At 32.2% G+C, this 17,563-nt stretch overlaps 1 protein-coding gene and 1 pseudogene across 1 annotated transcript; one reads left to right on the top strand and one right to left on the bottom strand.

Moving 5' to 3' along the window:
* The first annotated feature begins 220 nt into the window (after nucleotides 1-220).
* The window catches only part of LOC148585030 (glycerol kinase-like), a 29,646-nt pseudogene continuing 12,303 nt past the window's right edge, over nucleotides 221-17,563 (top strand).
* LOC132187998 (receptor-like protein 14) lies at nucleotides 5,141-12,763 on the bottom strand. Its single transcript, XM_088517400.1, has 5 exons — nucleotides 12,319-12,763; nucleotides 10,762-10,916; nucleotides 7,708-7,852; nucleotides 6,640-7,452; nucleotides 5,141-6,504 (listed from the first exon to the last, which is right to left on the bottom strand). The coding sequence occupies exons 1-5, from the start codon at nucleotides 12,761-12,763 to the stop codon at nucleotides 5,228-5,230; spliced, it is 2,835 nt and encodes a 944-aa protein (XP_088373526.1). The 3' UTR covers nucleotides 5,141-5,227.

The following is a 17,563-nucleotide window of genomic DNA, read 5'->3' as shown; positions in this document are numbered from 1 at the left end:
AACACCAGATTTGTTCATAACAGACTCAACTCAATGCATAGGTAGCTCATCTTTCTCGCTCTGAAAACAGATCACATCCACAACCCAAAGGTTTGGACAATCCTTATTCAAACAAAAATACAGATAATAGAAAACGGAAAAAACATAGCCCTAACAGAAAAATAGTCATAAAAGCACATTTGCTCCTGAGAAGACTAGATCTACTCCTCATCGACTCAAAATGGTCGGGAAACTACGTCATTTTCCTCATAGATCGCTCATGAGAGTAGATCTAAAGAGAAAACTATTATTCAAAAACAAACAAAACAAGGAACACAACCAGCAAATCAGTAACGACCAGAGTGAAGGAGATGATGGGCATCGGCCAGTGTTGGCATATGGTGGAGCGGATGGAGGAGAAGGGAGGCTCAGCACCTTGGAGGGCGGGCCGTAGTGGCCGGGGTTGCTGATTTCTAGCCAAAAAACACCTACAAAAAAAAAAGAAAAAAAAAAAAAAGAAAAAAAAAAGAAAGTGCAGAAGGGGAGGGGGGATTAAGAGGCGGGGAGAGGGGGAAGGGGGAGAGGAGGAGGGAGCCTGAAGAAACTAAGCCATCGGTAAAAATAAGGCTAAAGAATATCAAGGAAAGATGAGGACAGCATAGGCAACGATTATTGAAAAGATAGCAAGACAGGGAAAGTCTATTTGGAGCATTCTCATTTGGGCTAGCCCTTTAAGACACAATCCAATTTGTAGAGAATTTGAATTTCTATTGGTAGTACAATTGAGCAAACAATATGCTTTATATGGCTATTCATTTTAACTAAGAAAATCGTTTAATTAGCAGATAGATTGAGTACTATGAGGGCGCAAGATCAACCCAACATAAATAGTCTACGAATACATACTTGCATATAAATCTCCAAATAAATCAAGTCAAAACTCTTACAAACAAGCTAGTTACCCACCGATATCGATGCTTCTCAGAAAGGAATAGTGCATAATATTCAACAAAGTAAAAGTAATTTTACAATAAACATATATGAACTTGAGGCAGAGAGCAACACATATCTGAAATGTATAAATTAAGTAAAAAGTATTGAATCAAAAACAAATTATGGGTACTAATTATCATACGCCAAAAGCATCATATCTGTAAATGGATGATTGCAATATTTTACCTAATATACTAATTATCTAAACGTATCAAATACATGTTTTTAACAGTTGTACTCCTGATTCATCTGTTTCCTCATTCTCAATAAAAATTAATTTGTCAAATATGAATTATATAATGCTAATCTTACTTATGCGGTTTAAGACCACTCAAGAATATCATGCATTGTGCTCATAATATGTGATCTCACCCAATACATTACAGAGAGACATAATAGGGGGATAAAGGATATCTTCAATGCATGGCAACCACAGCCAAGATAAAGTTAAATAAACATATTAAGATTGCACCATTCCGAGTTAAAATATTGGACCTCCATTTAATCAAAGAAGGATATTGAGAGAGTGATCAATCAGTAATTTATTCATAAATTTGAGTAAAAAAAGCCACAATTACAACTCTTATCTTAATAACTATAATAAACTTGCAAGTCATAACATCTATATGGACAAAATATCCCAGCCTAATTTGAGAAGGACCTCGTACATTAATATCCATATATGGATACTACTTTAGTCTAAAAGTTTAAGCTAATGGGTTTTGATTTACTTAAGTATATTAACTACTATTTTTCTTTATATTTTATCAATATAAGAGTACATGTTCTTTTTCTGGATGAATTGGAGTACCTTATTTGGATTTTTGTGGTTTTAATTGTACAGAAAATTGGAGAAGGAATTGCGAGGGGGAAGGACTCATTTTGTGGAAGTGTGGTCTGCCCATAAGCACCTATTTCAGTGCAGTGAATTAGCTGCTCTGGTTGAAGGAAAATGTGGATGCTGTTAAGGAAGCTGTGAAAGCAGGGGATGCTCTTTTTGATACTATAGACACTTGGTTAATCTGGAACTTAACAGGTGGCATAAATGGAGGAATGCATGTGTTTCCAAGTCAAAGTTGTGTTGGATTCAATGCAGAAAGATGCAGGGGAGGGAGGTGCTACTTTTGACAGTCTTTTGATGCAGATTCAGGTTTGGGCTTTCTTGTTTCTTATCGTCATATTTTTTTCCCTTTTAGCTTAATATTGTTTATGTTTATTAAATTTGTTAAGAAAATATCAGAATCTCTTAATGTTGGTCTATAATCTCCGTGTTTGTTATTAGCTGTGACACAGAAGGAGTTGATATAGTAGTTCCATTTTCACACTGAAAAGTTGTCCTCACAGAAAAAAAAGAAGACAACAGATCGGGGAGAATGGTTCACCATTCTTCTTTTTGGCCATTTTCCGGACCACTTCAGATTTACAAAATGATCGGACGGGGATTTAGAAAGGAGAAATGCTAGAGGTCAATATTTTCTCCACATTTAGTCAATCTCAACTTACAAATCAACCATTAGCTTTGTGGACTTACGTGAACTCCACATAAGTCAATAGTGAACTCTACAAACTTATCTTATGTTTGAGACATTATTTCTTTCGTACCAAGATGACACTACCATTTTTTAAGCTAAAGTATAATTCAGAAAATTAATTGAAAGTCTTTTGATGAGAAATTGCATATACCTATTCCTAGGTAATCAGCGTTTCCGCACACCAAACATAACCTAAATAGCGAATTTTAACATTTGTTTAGCAGTCTCGGCTAAGATTTCTGCTTCTTCTTTTTACTTCTTGGGTAATTAATTCTCAACTATGAATTTTAGTCACTCCATGGAAATGAGAAAACAAATTGTAAATAGGATAAAAATTAGATTATGAAAGGGGTATTATTTAGGGGATTTCGCTTTGGTGCAATTTTGATTTTAGTAAAGTTTTATATCTCTTATATATATATATATATTAATTTAGATACCACAGATTTATTAATTTTACCTTCCTATGCGTTTACTTTGACTATGCTAGAGAGAAGCGATTTCTTAGTTAGCTACCAATTAGCTAAATTTGGGCAATTGCCGGTAACCCTACTAAACTGCTCAAGACCATTTTTGGAGGCATTACACTAACAAACACTAACAACAATATAGGTAGAAAAGCACTTGAAAACCCGAATTATCCATCCATTGTAGAAAGAAGTAATGGAGACTTAGCTCTATGTGCAATCCTTTGCTTAGCTTATGACACTAATGAACCCAAAATGTTTTGAAAGTCATAGCGGCCAAATGTCATCAATAGTTGATTCAAATAAAAATTAAAAAAAGGGAGAAATTGTCTTATGGATTTTGTAAATGAGTAAATAATTCTCAAGCTCGTCATTTATTTCAACTTTCTTCTACCTATTGTGAACTAACATCCACCGAATAAAATGGTGAAATATTATACTGACGATAAATAATAATATATAATTAATTATGAGTTAAAAAAAAATAAATTTTATTTTTACCTTTAAAAGTATAAGAGTTGTTGCATTTATGCCTAATAACCCTTCACCGTTGGGAGCTTTATTTATATATTTATGGGATCTTGCTCTCAAACATTTGGACTGCTTCAATTAGTTTTCTCACAAAGCCATTCCTCCTTAACTAATTTTGAATTTTTTTTTTTATATTTTTATTTTATTGAAATTTAATGAAAATTTTCAAACGTCTTTTGCTTCCTGTACGTGGGAGGACATAAAAATACTTTATATTTAAGAAAATTCTAAGTTTTTGTAAATGAGTAAATAATTTAAAAGTGTTGCTTTGTACTTGAGGGTGAGTGACATATAAATTTTTTTTTATTTAAAATACATTAATGTTTAATTTGAAAAGATAAAGAATATCGTATTATTTTTCAACATTTCGAGTGGGGAAGAAATCTCTATAATATTTCCTAAAACCTTTGAGCAATAAAGAATCTGAAAAAGACAAAAAAAAAAAAAAAAAAAAAAAAAACAGAGAGTTGAATGTGCATGGAGCAAATTGTGACGTGTGTCATTAACTGAAGAAGCAATTACATAGAAGTGTGAAAGATAGGTGAGAAAACTAAGTCATGAAGTTATTGGAAATTTCAAACTTAAGTCTCTCTTTCTCTCTTAAGGAGCCATTGAGTGCATTATAACTAAAATCCAACTTGTCCATGTCTCCACAAAACAACACAAAAATTTTCAAAAATAATTGAAACTACTTGCAGATTCTCTAAACTAATATTAAAGATCAACCTACTTCGGGCAGGAAAGGATCCTTCTATCTGATTCAAAGTAAGATCTAGAATTCATAAGAGATTTGACTGCACTCAAAGATTTTATGATGATTATGTTGAAATTGTTGACACTCAGATTTAAGGTCTCCAGATTCTTCAATCTTGGCAATCTTGACAAGCTTTTAAAACCTAAAGTAAAAAAAAAAAAACAAAAAAACAAAGAAAGAAATAGTATTTCTAGACAACATCACTTCATAATCGCAAGTAATTTAAATTCAAAATATATCTTCGCCGGGTAAGAAACTAAGAATTGCCACCAAGACTCATTGCATTTGTAAGAGATAACAAAGAAGTGAACATAATCAGAGATTAAGTACAATTAAAGAGAGATTTGGGATGATAAGCATAAATATAAATGGAGGAAGGCCAGCTATATTAGATTACCTGCAGTTGTGTTCCAACCTTCAAAAGAATTTATTGCCAGACTCAATGTCTTAAGGGACGCAAGTCTACTTAAAGATGATATAATGATATAACCAAACTTCACTATCTCCAATTTTGGAATTAATGCTAGTCTTTCAAAACCTGAAAGATTCGAACTAATGACCTCCATTATATGAAGCGTAGTCCCTAACCGATTAAGTCGTGTCCTAAAAGTTATTTTACATTACACTTGATCTATTAATGTAACATAGTTGATAATTAAGGAGAATTTAACTATCCCAATTTAAATATTTAATTTTGAATGTTTAATGTGAAAGTATTCAAAATAGGTGCTTATTCGTAATTTTTTTTTCTTCTTTTAGGCGTAGATCGTAGAGACTTGATAAATTTAAAAGCCTACTAAAGTTACAAAGACAATATCCATTATCAAATGACAAAGAACTACAACAAAGTAGAAAGAAAATACAAGTGAACACCATGTCTCATATTAGAGCACAATAACCATTATTCGTAATCAGATGTACACCTAGCTATCATCAATACCACCATAGGTGTCCATGGAAACTGAATATATCTAAGGATATAGACGGTTTGACAATTTTTTAAAAGTGTCAAAAATAGGATAATAACACCGATACTTAAAATCCTCAATTAAATTGAAGCATTGTTGTTGCCAGTAAGGATGAATATAAAGGAGAGTAGCTGTACCCAATAAGAAAATAATATAAGATGCGGTAAAGCTTGGAAAGAAGACCTGAAGATCTACTTCATACCATTTCCCTTCACTTGCATTTGACGATTTTGGTGGTGATGGATGTGACTTGTCTTCTTTGGTGTAACTATTCTCTAATGGTTGTCCACAAAGAAATGGATTTCCTTCGTAACTACTCTTATCAAATGTTGCAAACTGTGCTTTCATGTCTAGAACTTTACCTGATAAGTTGTTGTAAGCCACAGTGAACACTGCTAAAAAGCTCAAATCAATCAATACCGAAGGAATTTCTCCACTCAAATTGTTGTGGGAAAGGTCTAAACTCTCCAATAGGGTCAAATGTGAGAATGTTGGTGAAATGGAACTTGTCAAATGATTGTAAGACAAGTTCAATGCACGAAGTGAAGATAGCTCTCCTAGTTCCTGTGGGATGCTACTTGTTAGCTTGTTGCATGACAAATCCAATCCAAACATGTAATCAAGGATATCACCAATGTACAAGTTAGACCTGTATTTTGTGACAAACTCAATCTCAACTTGATCATCATATTCTGTCCACTTGTTATCTTCCTCATTATTCCATTCTATGAGCCTTTGGAATGTTGAAGCTATTTTCATGTTCGAGGAAATAGCAAAACTAGAATATCTATTATAGGCATGATCACTAACAACTGTCTTTCCAAAGGATATGTTGTGAAAGCAATCCGGTATTTTTCCAGAAAGAGAATTCTTAGAAAGATCCATTATCTTTATCTTATTTAACCAACACAGCTGACTTGGAATTCTACCTCTGAAATGATTGCCCCTCAATAAAAGTATTCTTAAGCTAGAAAGTGCACCAATTTCATCAGGGATGCTACCAGAAAAGTTGTTATCTCTAAGGTCCAACGTCAAAAGAGACGCTGAACGTGAGTTTAAAACAACTTTCGGTATTGCTCCTGTAAGTTTGTTTCCTTGCAAACGTACGTGCCTAGCAGGCAAATTCAAGCAAGAAGGCATAGATCCCGAAAGTAAGTTATGAGAAAGGTCTAATAAGTAAAGTGAATTCTGTCCACAAGGAATCTGACCTTCAAAAGAATTGTTACTCATGTCAAGAGTCAACAAATATGTATTGTTTACAATCCATCTAGGAATTGTTCCTGACATATTGTTGTTGCTAATATCGAAATAAAATAGAATGAGAGGCACAACTGGTAGAGTTCCTGTGAACTGATTGTTGTTTAATTTCAAAGATAATAAATTTTCTAGCTTCAGTTGCTTTGAGAAAAACTCACCATTAAAGCGATTATTGCATACCTTCAAAATCGTCAAGGAGGTGCAATTGGCAAGCGATTCCACTGTTAACTCTCCTGAGAAATTATTAAAGGACAAGTCCAAAAACTCCAAATTACTCATGTTACCAATTGAGGACGGAAGATAACCTTCAAAACGATTTTGGGATAGATTTAGATATACTAAGTATAGAATAATCTTTCCACTATTTTCTTGAAGTTGCCCATCCAACTCATTGCCTGAGACATCCATAGACACAATACTCTCGTATCGATCTAGTGGCAAATGAAATTTACCCACGAAAGAATTATTTTGAAGATTTAGCTCTCGCAGTCCTGTATTGTTTTGAAGCAACCAAATGGGGAAGCTTCCTTTCAAGTTATTGTGAGATAGATCAATTCTTTCCAATTTGTGCTGGTGAAAGAGAAACTTGGGAATATTTCCGGTGAGCTTGTTCAAATAACAGTGACGAAGTATAAGAACCTTCAATTGAAACGAGGGGTCCCAATCCGCCAAATTTTCAGTTTCTATCTCAAGTTTGTTGTTTCCACTTGCCAATATAATCACCTCAAGCTTAGAGTGATTAGCCAATAAGCTGAATGAGAATAGCCCCTCAAAAAGGTTATAACTGAGATCAATGTACTCAAGTGATGTAGGGCTAGCTATCAGATTTGAAGAGACGTTTCCAATGAATCGATTGCTAGATATATCTAACAATCTAAGAGATGTCAAATTGTTTAGGCATGTAGGAAGGATCCCTTCAAAGAGATTATGATAAAGATCTAACTCTTGAAGCTTCTTGAGTGCGCACAAATCTATCAAAAGGAATAACATTAGAAATGTCTATCTTAATTATGTTCCACTCTAAGAATCAACAAGAAAAATCAGGTTTTCAATATTGGGTTTTTCAAAAAAAAAAAAAAAAAAAATGAGTAAATGGTCAATTGTTGAGTTAAATCAACCATGGTCCTTCACCTTATCTCACATCTTTAAACAATTGTAGAAAATGTACTATATAGGTAATTAAGACTAACAATTTGCAAACACTTGATTTTCTTGTCGATTCTTACCTTTTGGAAAAGGGCCATTGAGCTGATTCTTAGCTAATGATATAGCCTTTAAAGAAAATAGTGCCCCGATATATGGAGAAATACTTCCGGTGAAAGAATTTCCACTCAAATCTAGAATCTCCAGCCTACTGAAATTAGACAAACCGACCACAAGTGAAGAAAGATATATAGTGTCAATATATAAAATATTTAAATGGCATATCAGCTAATAATAAATAGAAATTATATTTCCAGTGCAACTTATTTTAGCCTTGATATTAGATTCGTACACCTTATGTTGCCCTTTCTTCTTGTGTTTTTAATACTTTCTAGTACTTTTTTTTTTTAATTGCAAGTGACACATGTTACATTCTGATTGGTACTGATGTAGCATATTAACTGATTGACCAACTATTCTAAACGCAAATACTAATTTGTCTTTTGTGATTATTTCAAGGTGTGTTTAATCACTTTTTAAAAACTAAGGTAGTTATTTGTTCAAAGTCCAAACCACAAGGAGAAAAAATACATTTATCCCTCAAGGCTCAAACTTAAGTCTCGCTCATTACCTTGGATTGTTAGGGGGCCATAGAAATCATTATCCCTTAAATCCAACTTCTCCAAGTTTTCAAAAGCCGATAATTCTGCATAAAACAAAACATAGAAAATTTCAAACATGATTGAAAGTTTCTATAAAGTAATATGGAACATCAACATATCTTTTGCAGGAAAGGATCCTCCTATATTATTCCCAGCAAGATTCAAATTTTTAAGAGATTTGACTGCACTCAATGATTTAATGAAGCTTTTATCAAAATTGTTTTCCCTAAGATCTAAGGTCTCTAGGTTCTCCAATCTTGACAAGCTTTTCAAACCTGTAATAGATTTATTAAAAAAAAAAAAACTATGCAATTTGCAGTGTTTAGAAGAAAAATAGCGTATAGCTTAAGCAAATCTGGCTACTCTAGTGTTATAGTCAGCAAGAAACCGTAAGTGAATAATTAAATGGTAAGTATAGCCTCATATGCAATGTTGATTATAATGCACGTAGGGAAACACATTGATGCATTTCATGTTTCACACAACTTTCTTTGTGTATGTATTTCGGACATGATGGACATTCAAGAACAATTATTGTTATTCAAGTCAAACATCAATGCTAATTGCCGAAGAAACCAAAAGACCAAAAGAAACCACCAACCCTCCAATTGCCGAAGAGAGCAAAGCGACGGTGACTTTTTTTCTTTTTTTTTTTTTCGTTGAAGCTTCAAAGGCAAGGACTGGCTTAACCCCAATGAGGTCAACAGAATCTTCATAACAAAAGACGACACTTTTTATTTATTTATTATTATTATTATATTTCTATTATACCCTTATTCTCTTAAAAACTAAAATGAAAAACTAAACTAAACTATTTTTTTCTTTAAAAAAAAAAGCCCAAATTCCATTAAAATACTTGCCGATTTTTGTTAGATGTCACATTAATGCTAATAAAATTGTAATACCTGTGTCACTGTTAATATATATATATATATATATATATATATATATATATATATATATATTAAACTGAAAAAAATTAATTTTCTGGAAAAAAACTAAAAAAATATACCAGTTTATTTTATCAATTTTTATTTCAGTTTTTAAGAGAATAAGGGTATTATAGGAATATAATAAAATAGTGGCATTTTTGACACATTTTAGTAGTTTGATATACCAGTTTAGCACATTATAAACTTCATGGAGCTATTTAAAAAATGCATGTTAGTTTGGTGAGCTTTATTATATTTTTTCCAACAATTTAATATGTACTTTTTTGTTTTTCTCAAGTAGAAAACGACTCCCTCTGAAACAGTGTTCGATACACGTTCAAATGATGAATTGGGCCATTTGAAAAAATCCCTATGGAAATGGAAAATCCGATGCCTTAATAATTTAGTTTGACGTAGGACAAATTTGATCAGGTTGACTTTTATTGTGTACATATAGCCAGAGATAGAAACCCAATTTGTACACGAGAGAGAGAGAGAGAGAGAGAGAGAGAGATTTGTCAACCGCTCTACCCATTTGTTTTTGTGTTTTTATTTTTATTGCTTACTCAATGAGTGTTTAATTAATCGCTATTTAAAACTTAGAGATCTAATTGACAAACCACATCAACAAATTTTACATTTACCCCTAATAACCATTATTCACCGTTGAGAGCTTAAATTAATTATAAATGACTTCAATTTGTTTTCTCACAAAATCATTCGTTTTTAATTAATTTTGAAATTTTCTGTTGTTTTTATTTTATTGAAATTAAATGCAGATTTTCGAAGGTCTTTTGCTTCCTATGGGAGGGAGAGGGAGGACATAACTTTTGGAATTGGGAGACAAAATTGAAAATGGAAAATCTAAAGGTGTAAGAATAGTTGTGTCAAGAAAATTCTAAGTATTTGCTTTTTATTGCCGGGAGGGTGAGTGATTAAAATAAATTAATGTATCGATTGAAACAAAGAAAAATTTTGCAATATTTCGAGTGGGGAAGAAATCTACATAATATTTCCTAAAATCTTCGAATGTGTATGGAGCAAACTGTGAGTTGTGTCATAAAAACTAAACAATTAGTTACAAGAGCTTCTCAAGAAGACTGGAAAATCCTTGAAAGCTAGCTTGAGTACTGTCCAAAGACTTTTTTGGGCATTATGAGAAAGAGGGGAAGAAGATATTAGATCCTAGCTAGCTAGACCGCATACGGTTCGCCAATGGAACAAGATATTCTTAGTGGCTTTCGTAGTTTCATTGTTTTTAATACATTTTTTTTTTAATTGAAAGTGACACATGTTACATTCTGATTGGTACTGATGTAGGACATTAATGGATTCGGCCAACATTTCTAAACACAGATACTAATTTGTCTTTTGTGTTTATCTTAATGAGTACTGTTTAATCACGTTTTAAAAACTAAGGTAACTATTTATCAAAACTTCAAATCACAAGGACAAAAGTCGATAATTATGCATAAAACAAAACATAGAAAATTTCAAACATGAGTAGAAGTGTCTATAAAGTAATACGGAAGATCAACATACCTTTGCCAGGAAATGATCCTCCTATAGAATTCGAAGCAAGATTCAAATTCTTAAGGGATTTGACTGCACTTAATGATTCAATGACGCTTTTGTCAAATTTGTTGTTGCTAAGATCTAAGGTTTTTAGGTTTTCCAATCTTGACAAGCTTTCCAAACCTGTAATAGATCTATTAAAAACAAAACTATGCAATTTGCAGTGTTCAAAAGAAAAATAGCGTTTTATAGCTTAAGCAAATCTGGCTACGCTAGTGTTATAGTTAGCAAGAAACCGTAAGTGATTAATTAAATGGTAAGTATAGCCTCATATGCAATGTTGATTATAATGTAGGGAAACACGTTGATGCATTTCATGTTTCACACAACTTTCTTTGCATATTTCCGACAAGATGACATTAAAGAACAATTGTTGTGATTCAAGTCAAACATCAACAAAATGGGATGTTGCAGTTGTTGATAAAATAAACATCAACCCAATCCTACACTTGCAGTTGCAATTGAAATTGACTAGTTCAAATTTTTGTGCAATAAAAATTTGAAAAGAAAACAAAAATAAAACAGAGGAATGAATGCGAATTGAGAGAATTGTGACTTGTGGTATAAACTAAATAAGTAGTTTGATAGAAATATGAAAGATGTGTGTAAAGTGGTTATGAAGCAATTGAAAATCTCAAACTCAAGTCTCTCTCTCTCTCATTACCTTGGATTGTGAGGGAGCCATTGAGTCTATTTTCACTTAAATCCAACTTCTCCAAGTTTTCAAAAGCCGATATTTCTACATAAAGCAGAATATAGAAAATTTCAAATATGATTGGAACTGCTTGCAGTTTCTATAAAGTAATACTAAAGATCAACATATGTACCTTTTATTATACCACACCATATTCAACAGTTCGTGTGTAGCCAAACGAGCCAATTAACGCATGAGCCACCTTATTCCCTTCGCGACGTGTATAACACATTTCCCTCCCACTCTCATCAGGGTCAACCGAGTTTATTGCAGCAATGATAGTCTTCGCATCTCCCTCAAGTTGCACCTGCAGGATCCCCAACTTGACACATAGTTGGGCAGTTGGGCTGCCATATAGCAGCCACGCCTTCCGCTGCTGTAGGATCCAAAAACCCACGGCGAGTCTGGCTTTGCGAGGCCACATCTGCCTCAGTGTCTTTTTATGTTTTCTATAATTCATTAGAATTTAATTTTGATAAATTAATTTTAGCAAGACATAATTCAAAATCACGCGGGACACCCATGATTCAACAGAAAAAAAGAAAAAAGAAAAAATAAATAATTATAAAACTTTAGAAATTAATATTTGTAATTATCTTTATCATTGTTAAAGAGGTAATTCTTAATTTTTATCACGGAAGAGTACAAAATGGCTCAAGGAAATCTTTTCGCTTTTTATTTCTTTTTGGGTGGAGGGAATTAGACTGAAGACGTTCAAAAGCCATCTTTTCAACGTAGCATTAGATAATTTCTCTTTTTCGTTTTTTTTTGTGTGTGTTTTATGAGGGATTTGATATGAGAAAGGAAAAGCAGGGGAGGCTGAGAACATACCTTCATTTGGTAGGCAACCACCAATTACATAGCCGGACAGATTAAGACTTCTCAGCTCCTTGAAAGGCGCCAACAGTGACATGTTTAGCAACCAATATTGCTTCTTCTCTTCATTTTTTAAGAAATAGTAATAAGGATCTTCATCGTAGTAATCAGGATCTTGGTTTAAGTTGTAGAGGGAAAGGTTGATAACGTGAGCGGTTGTGGAGTTGCACGTGACCCTCTCCCAACCACAACAATCACTCTTTGCATCGTCGATCCATGAGGGAAGAAGGGGGTGACCTGCATAAATAATATTGGATTTCAGAAACACCTTCGACTCAAGCAGAGCAATCCTCTCATCGTGGAAGCAGGCTGCGTGCTCATGAAATTGAAGAAACACAAGTAAACCCCACAGCAAGGCTTTCAGTAAAGGCGGGTCTGCCATTGAGAAAAATTGTTTCATTAATTTGTAGGTAAACCAGCTTCTTCCTTTGCACACGAAAGGCAAAGCTCAATGTAAAATTCAAAGAAATATGGTCATTATATATAGAAGTTTGAGAGCTAGATGGTGGGTGGTGGGCATATGAAGGGATTTGTTTGAAGGTTGGAGTCAGTGGCTAGGGTCAGTCTTCTAAACTAGGGACCCAGACTTTGTTTCTAGGGTCAGTCTTCCAGCGTATGGACAAGCATCTCCAGACATTGTTTTCCAAATATTTGTCACCTTACATGGAAAAATGACTTCTACCGGTCTTGAGTGAAGTCAAGGTAAATTATCCCTTACGGTGATTGAGGACTAAATACGAAAGCCTGTTTAGAATTGCGTTTGAAAAATAGAACTTTTAAATAAAAAAGAGCTTTTGGACAAAAATTTCATTTTTTAACTTTTACCAAAAGTGCGTTTTGGTCATTTTGCGCTTTTAATTTTTTTACTAAACAAGTACTTTTTTCTTCAAATAGACTTTTTGAGTATTAAAAGCACTTTTAAATCCCTCAAACGCAATCTCAAACATGCCTCTAAAGCATTTTCATTGGCCGGGCTATTCATTTTATGTAAGAAAGTGGTTTAATTAGTGGATTGAGTACTAAGAGGGCACAAGATCAACCCAACATAAATAGTCTATCAATACATACTTGCACATAAATCTCTAAATAAATAAAGTCACAAACTCTTACAAACAGTTTACCCACCGGTAAAATGCCCCTTGGAAAGGAATAGTGCATAAATATACAACAAAGTATGAGTAATTTTACAATAAACATATATATTTCATAATAATATTTTACAAACATATATACATTTATCCGAAATATATGAATTAAGTGAAAAGGTCGGGGTAAAAAAAAAAAATGGGTACACTGTAGATTTGTGCGAGTAAAAAGCACGATGACTATGTAAGCAAATACATGCTTTTAACGGTTACGGTCCTAATTCCTCTGTTTCCTCATTTTCAATGAAATCAATTGTTTGATTGCGCCAAGTATCAAAATCAATAGTTTTACAAACAGCCACTGCGGTGAGAAATGTGAGGATTTGGCAGAATTCCATTGCATCCCAATTGTCCATCCCAATTGTATATATTCATGTATACCAGAAATTTCACAGCTACAAATGTGCGGAAGAATGATAATTATGTTAATATATATATATATATATATACCGGAAATTGAACCGAATTCAAGAGAAGACAACTAAAAGGAAAAAAAAATCGGAAACCTGAGAATTTATTTATGTTTTTCTTTTTACTAACCAAATTTTAAGAAATTCTCATTTTGTTGTTGAAGTTTCACCAAGGCAGTCAGTTTTGATATTTTCTTATTGCAACGTTTATCTGAATAAATATTAATTTATTCGATATGGTCAATGATCTTATTATATATTAATATTGTGAAGTTTTAATTTTTAATTTTTAATTTATTTTTTATAATTATTATTAGTTATCTATATCATCGTGTGTTCTTGGTATTCTTTCTCATAAGTGGTTGAAATATAATATTTTTCTTATCTTCAAACTGAGAGATATTTTTTGTGATCCTTATTTGGTCCAATAATTATGGGAAGGAGGGATTGATTGCCGTGTTTGAAGGTTGAGGTCAATGGGTAGATACAGATAGTCTTCTGAAATGCAAATGAAATTGAGGAGCTAGGAATACGCATTATATTCCAGCACATGGGTGATGGGACAAGCACCTCCACAGTACTATTTTTAGTGTTTTTTTTTTTTTTTTTTTTTTTTTTTTTCAAATCTTTGTATCTTACATGGAAAAATGACTTTTATTGGTCTCCAGCGAAGTCAAGGTAAATTGTCCCCTATTGGTGACCATGCCCAGAGGGCTAATTAACGGTTTCTATATGTATATGAATTAACTAAAATGTAAATATATGATCTCACCTCATACTCATACATAAGTTCAAAATCAATACCCTTGGATTTTCTTTTTTCCCCTTTGTTATGTTGTCTAAGATTTGAGAAGTAGTTTTTTCAATGGCAAACCCATGAAGAATGAATGCACAAGATTGATCAGATCAAAACTTTACCAGTTTGTAAGTGCAAGGGTATATGACAAAAAAATTGATATTTTAACTGAACATAATTTTTAAGTTTATTCTTTTTAGTTTTTTGCATTAATTTTCTTATGTTTGTAGTAATAATTGATATTTATACATTAATATGATTGAATAAAAATATAAGAAATATTTGTTAATTTTTTATACTTGCTATACGTTGAAAAATGCTTTGAACAGAAAATATTTTATGTTGAAATAAATAGAGCCTTAATTTAAAAATAATAATAAGAATATACAATAATATTTACAAACACCAACAATGGTAGAAAGGCACCCGAAATCGCTATAACTCATTGTAGAAAGAAGTAATAGAGACTTAGCTCTATGAGCAATCCTTTTTGCTTAGCTTATGATACTAATGAAATGAACCCAAAATGTCAGCCCATTGTCATCAATAGTTAATTGGAATTATAAAAAAATAAAATAAAATAAAAAGGAGAAATTGTGTTAATTATGGCTTTTCCAAATAATTTTTCCCCAAAATCTTGAAAGCAATTAATAACACAATATTTTTTTATTCTATATTTCAATTACGAACAACAATTGTTAAATTCATCGTTATCCTTCAAAAAGAAAAGAAAAAAAAAAAACGGAAGTTCTCATTCACGGACATAGGAACTTTTATTTTTATTTTAAGTATATACAAATGCACTCAATATATAGCAACATTCAAGGTCATGGGAATATCCTATTCTTTTAATGAAATAAGTAGAATTTTAGCTACAACTTATTTGGCTATAAACATGTATGAGTGTTAATCATATTAGCATATATTATTTTTGGGTTTGAGAAAAAGAGAAGTCACAATAGGCCTTCCTTCATATGAGTGTTACCTTCAAGACTATTATCACAAAACAAAGTCTCAATTAAAAAAAAAAAAATGATTAGATTTGAATAATTAAAAGAAAAATACGAACTTCTTAATTGAAAATATAAAAACTTCTTAGCAAATAATGGGAGAACGCGCAATAGATTTAGAAAAATGAAAAACTGGACTTTGAAAGTTGGAATTTAGTGTTAGGAATTCCACGCGGACATGGACTGATTAGATTAGACATACAATTTTTCCGCAAATTAAGTCATTGGCCAACATGTTCAATACCCCTTAATTTCCACTCTGACATGGATTGGCAGCCTCAATTTCCACGATACAGTGATGTGCCTTCATTTTGGTAGTTAAATTACCTACAAAATCACAAGATAAATAAAAAGAAATTGAGAATAATATTATTATGTTACCATTCCAGCGTATGGGACAAGCATCTCCAGACTTTGTTTTCCAAATATTTGTCACCTTATATGGAAAAATGACTTTTACTAGTCTCGAGCGAAGTTAAGGTAAATTGTCCCTTACGGTGACCGAGGGCTAAATAACAGTTAAAGCCTATTTAGGATTGCGTTTGAAAAATAGAACTTTTAAGTAAAAAAGAACTTTTGGGCAAAAACTTCATTTTTAAGCTTTTGCCAAAAGTACGTTTTGGTAATTTTTAGGCTTTGTGGACCATTAAAAGCGCTTTTAATCTTTTTACTAAACAAGTACTTTTTTCTTCAAACGAACTTTTTAAATATTAAAAGCACTTTTAAGTCTCTCAAACGCAATCTCAAACATGCTCTTAGAGCATTTTAATTGGCCGGGCCATTCATTTTATGTAAGAAAGTGGTTGAATTAGCGGATTAGATACTAAGAGGGCACAAGATCAACCCAACATAAATAGTCTATCAATACATACTTGCACATAAATCTCTAAATAAATTAAGTCACAAACTCTTACAAACAGTTTACCCACCGGTAAAATGCTTCTCTGAAAGGAATAGTGCATAAATATACAACAAAGTATGAGTAATTTTAAAATAAACATATATAATTCATAATAATATTTTACAAACATATATACATTTATCGGAAATATATGAATTAACTAAAAAGTCGGGGTAAAAAACAAATGGGTACACTGTAGATTTGTGTGAGTAAAAATCACGATGGCCATGTAAGCAAATACATGCTTTTAACGGTTACGGTCTTGATTCATTTGTTTCCTCATTCTCAATGAAATCAATTGTTTGATTGTGCCAAGTATCAAAATCAATAGTTTTACAAACAGCCGCTGCGGTGAGAAATTTGAAGATTTGGCAGAATTCCATTGCATCTCCCACTTGTCCATATACCACTTTTTTTTTAAAAAAAAAAAAAAAAAAAAAATAGCGTTTTTTTCAATTTCCCATCTACTGTCACATACCAAATAGTATTTTTTCCTCTCAATTTCATAGTTTCACACAATCTCTAATCACAAGGTTACATTACTGCAAATAGTTTTTCCTTTTTTAAAAAAAAAAATAAAAAAAATAAAAAAAAATTGAGATATGTAATCACATTTTTGTATGGATTTATTTTTAAATTTACTATCAATTAATAGACTTGCTATATAAAATTTTATATTTAAATTGCAAATATTTCAAAATATGAAACTCGTCGTTGAATTGAAAGATTTATTTCGTTAGTTATATTTTTTAGTATTTTTAATTAATTTTTGTTTAACTATTGTTTTATCTTGCCACCTATGAACCAACCTTAATTTGCCACTGATCGTAATAAACACTTGACTTATATATATATATACACATTACTCTGTTTTTATTTTTTTGAAAGGCACGTTACTCTGTTTTGGTGTGCTAACCAATTACCAAAACAATTCTTAC

This window comes from Corylus avellana, chromosome 6 (genome assembly GCF_965113065.1).
Source record: "Corylus avellana chromosome 6, dhCorAvel1.hap1.2, whole genome shotgun sequence".
Taxonomy (NCBI): Eukaryota; Viridiplantae; Streptophyta; class Magnoliopsida; order Fagales; family Betulaceae; genus Corylus; species Corylus avellana.
Note: the sequence above shows the minus strand (reverse complement) of the source record. Positions and strands in the feature narration are given on the sequence as shown.

What these genes read in the sequence shown, in the direction of transcription:
- LOC132187998 (XM_088517400.1), bottom strand. Translation starts at nt 12,763, where the DNA reads ATGAAACAATTTTTCTCAATGGCAGACCCGCCTTTACTGAAAGCCTTG. An exon ending in GAGGATCATTTCCTGGCAAA is followed by an intron (nt 7,853 to 10,761) that starts GGTATGTTGATC and finishes TCACTTGTGGTC; the next exon opens with GGTTTGTCTAATTTCAGTAG. An exon ending in CAATGGCCCTTTTCCAAAAG is followed by an intron (nt 7,453 to 7,707) that starts GTAAGAATCGAC and finishes TCCTTTTGATAG; the next exon opens with ATTTGTGCGCACTCAAGAAG.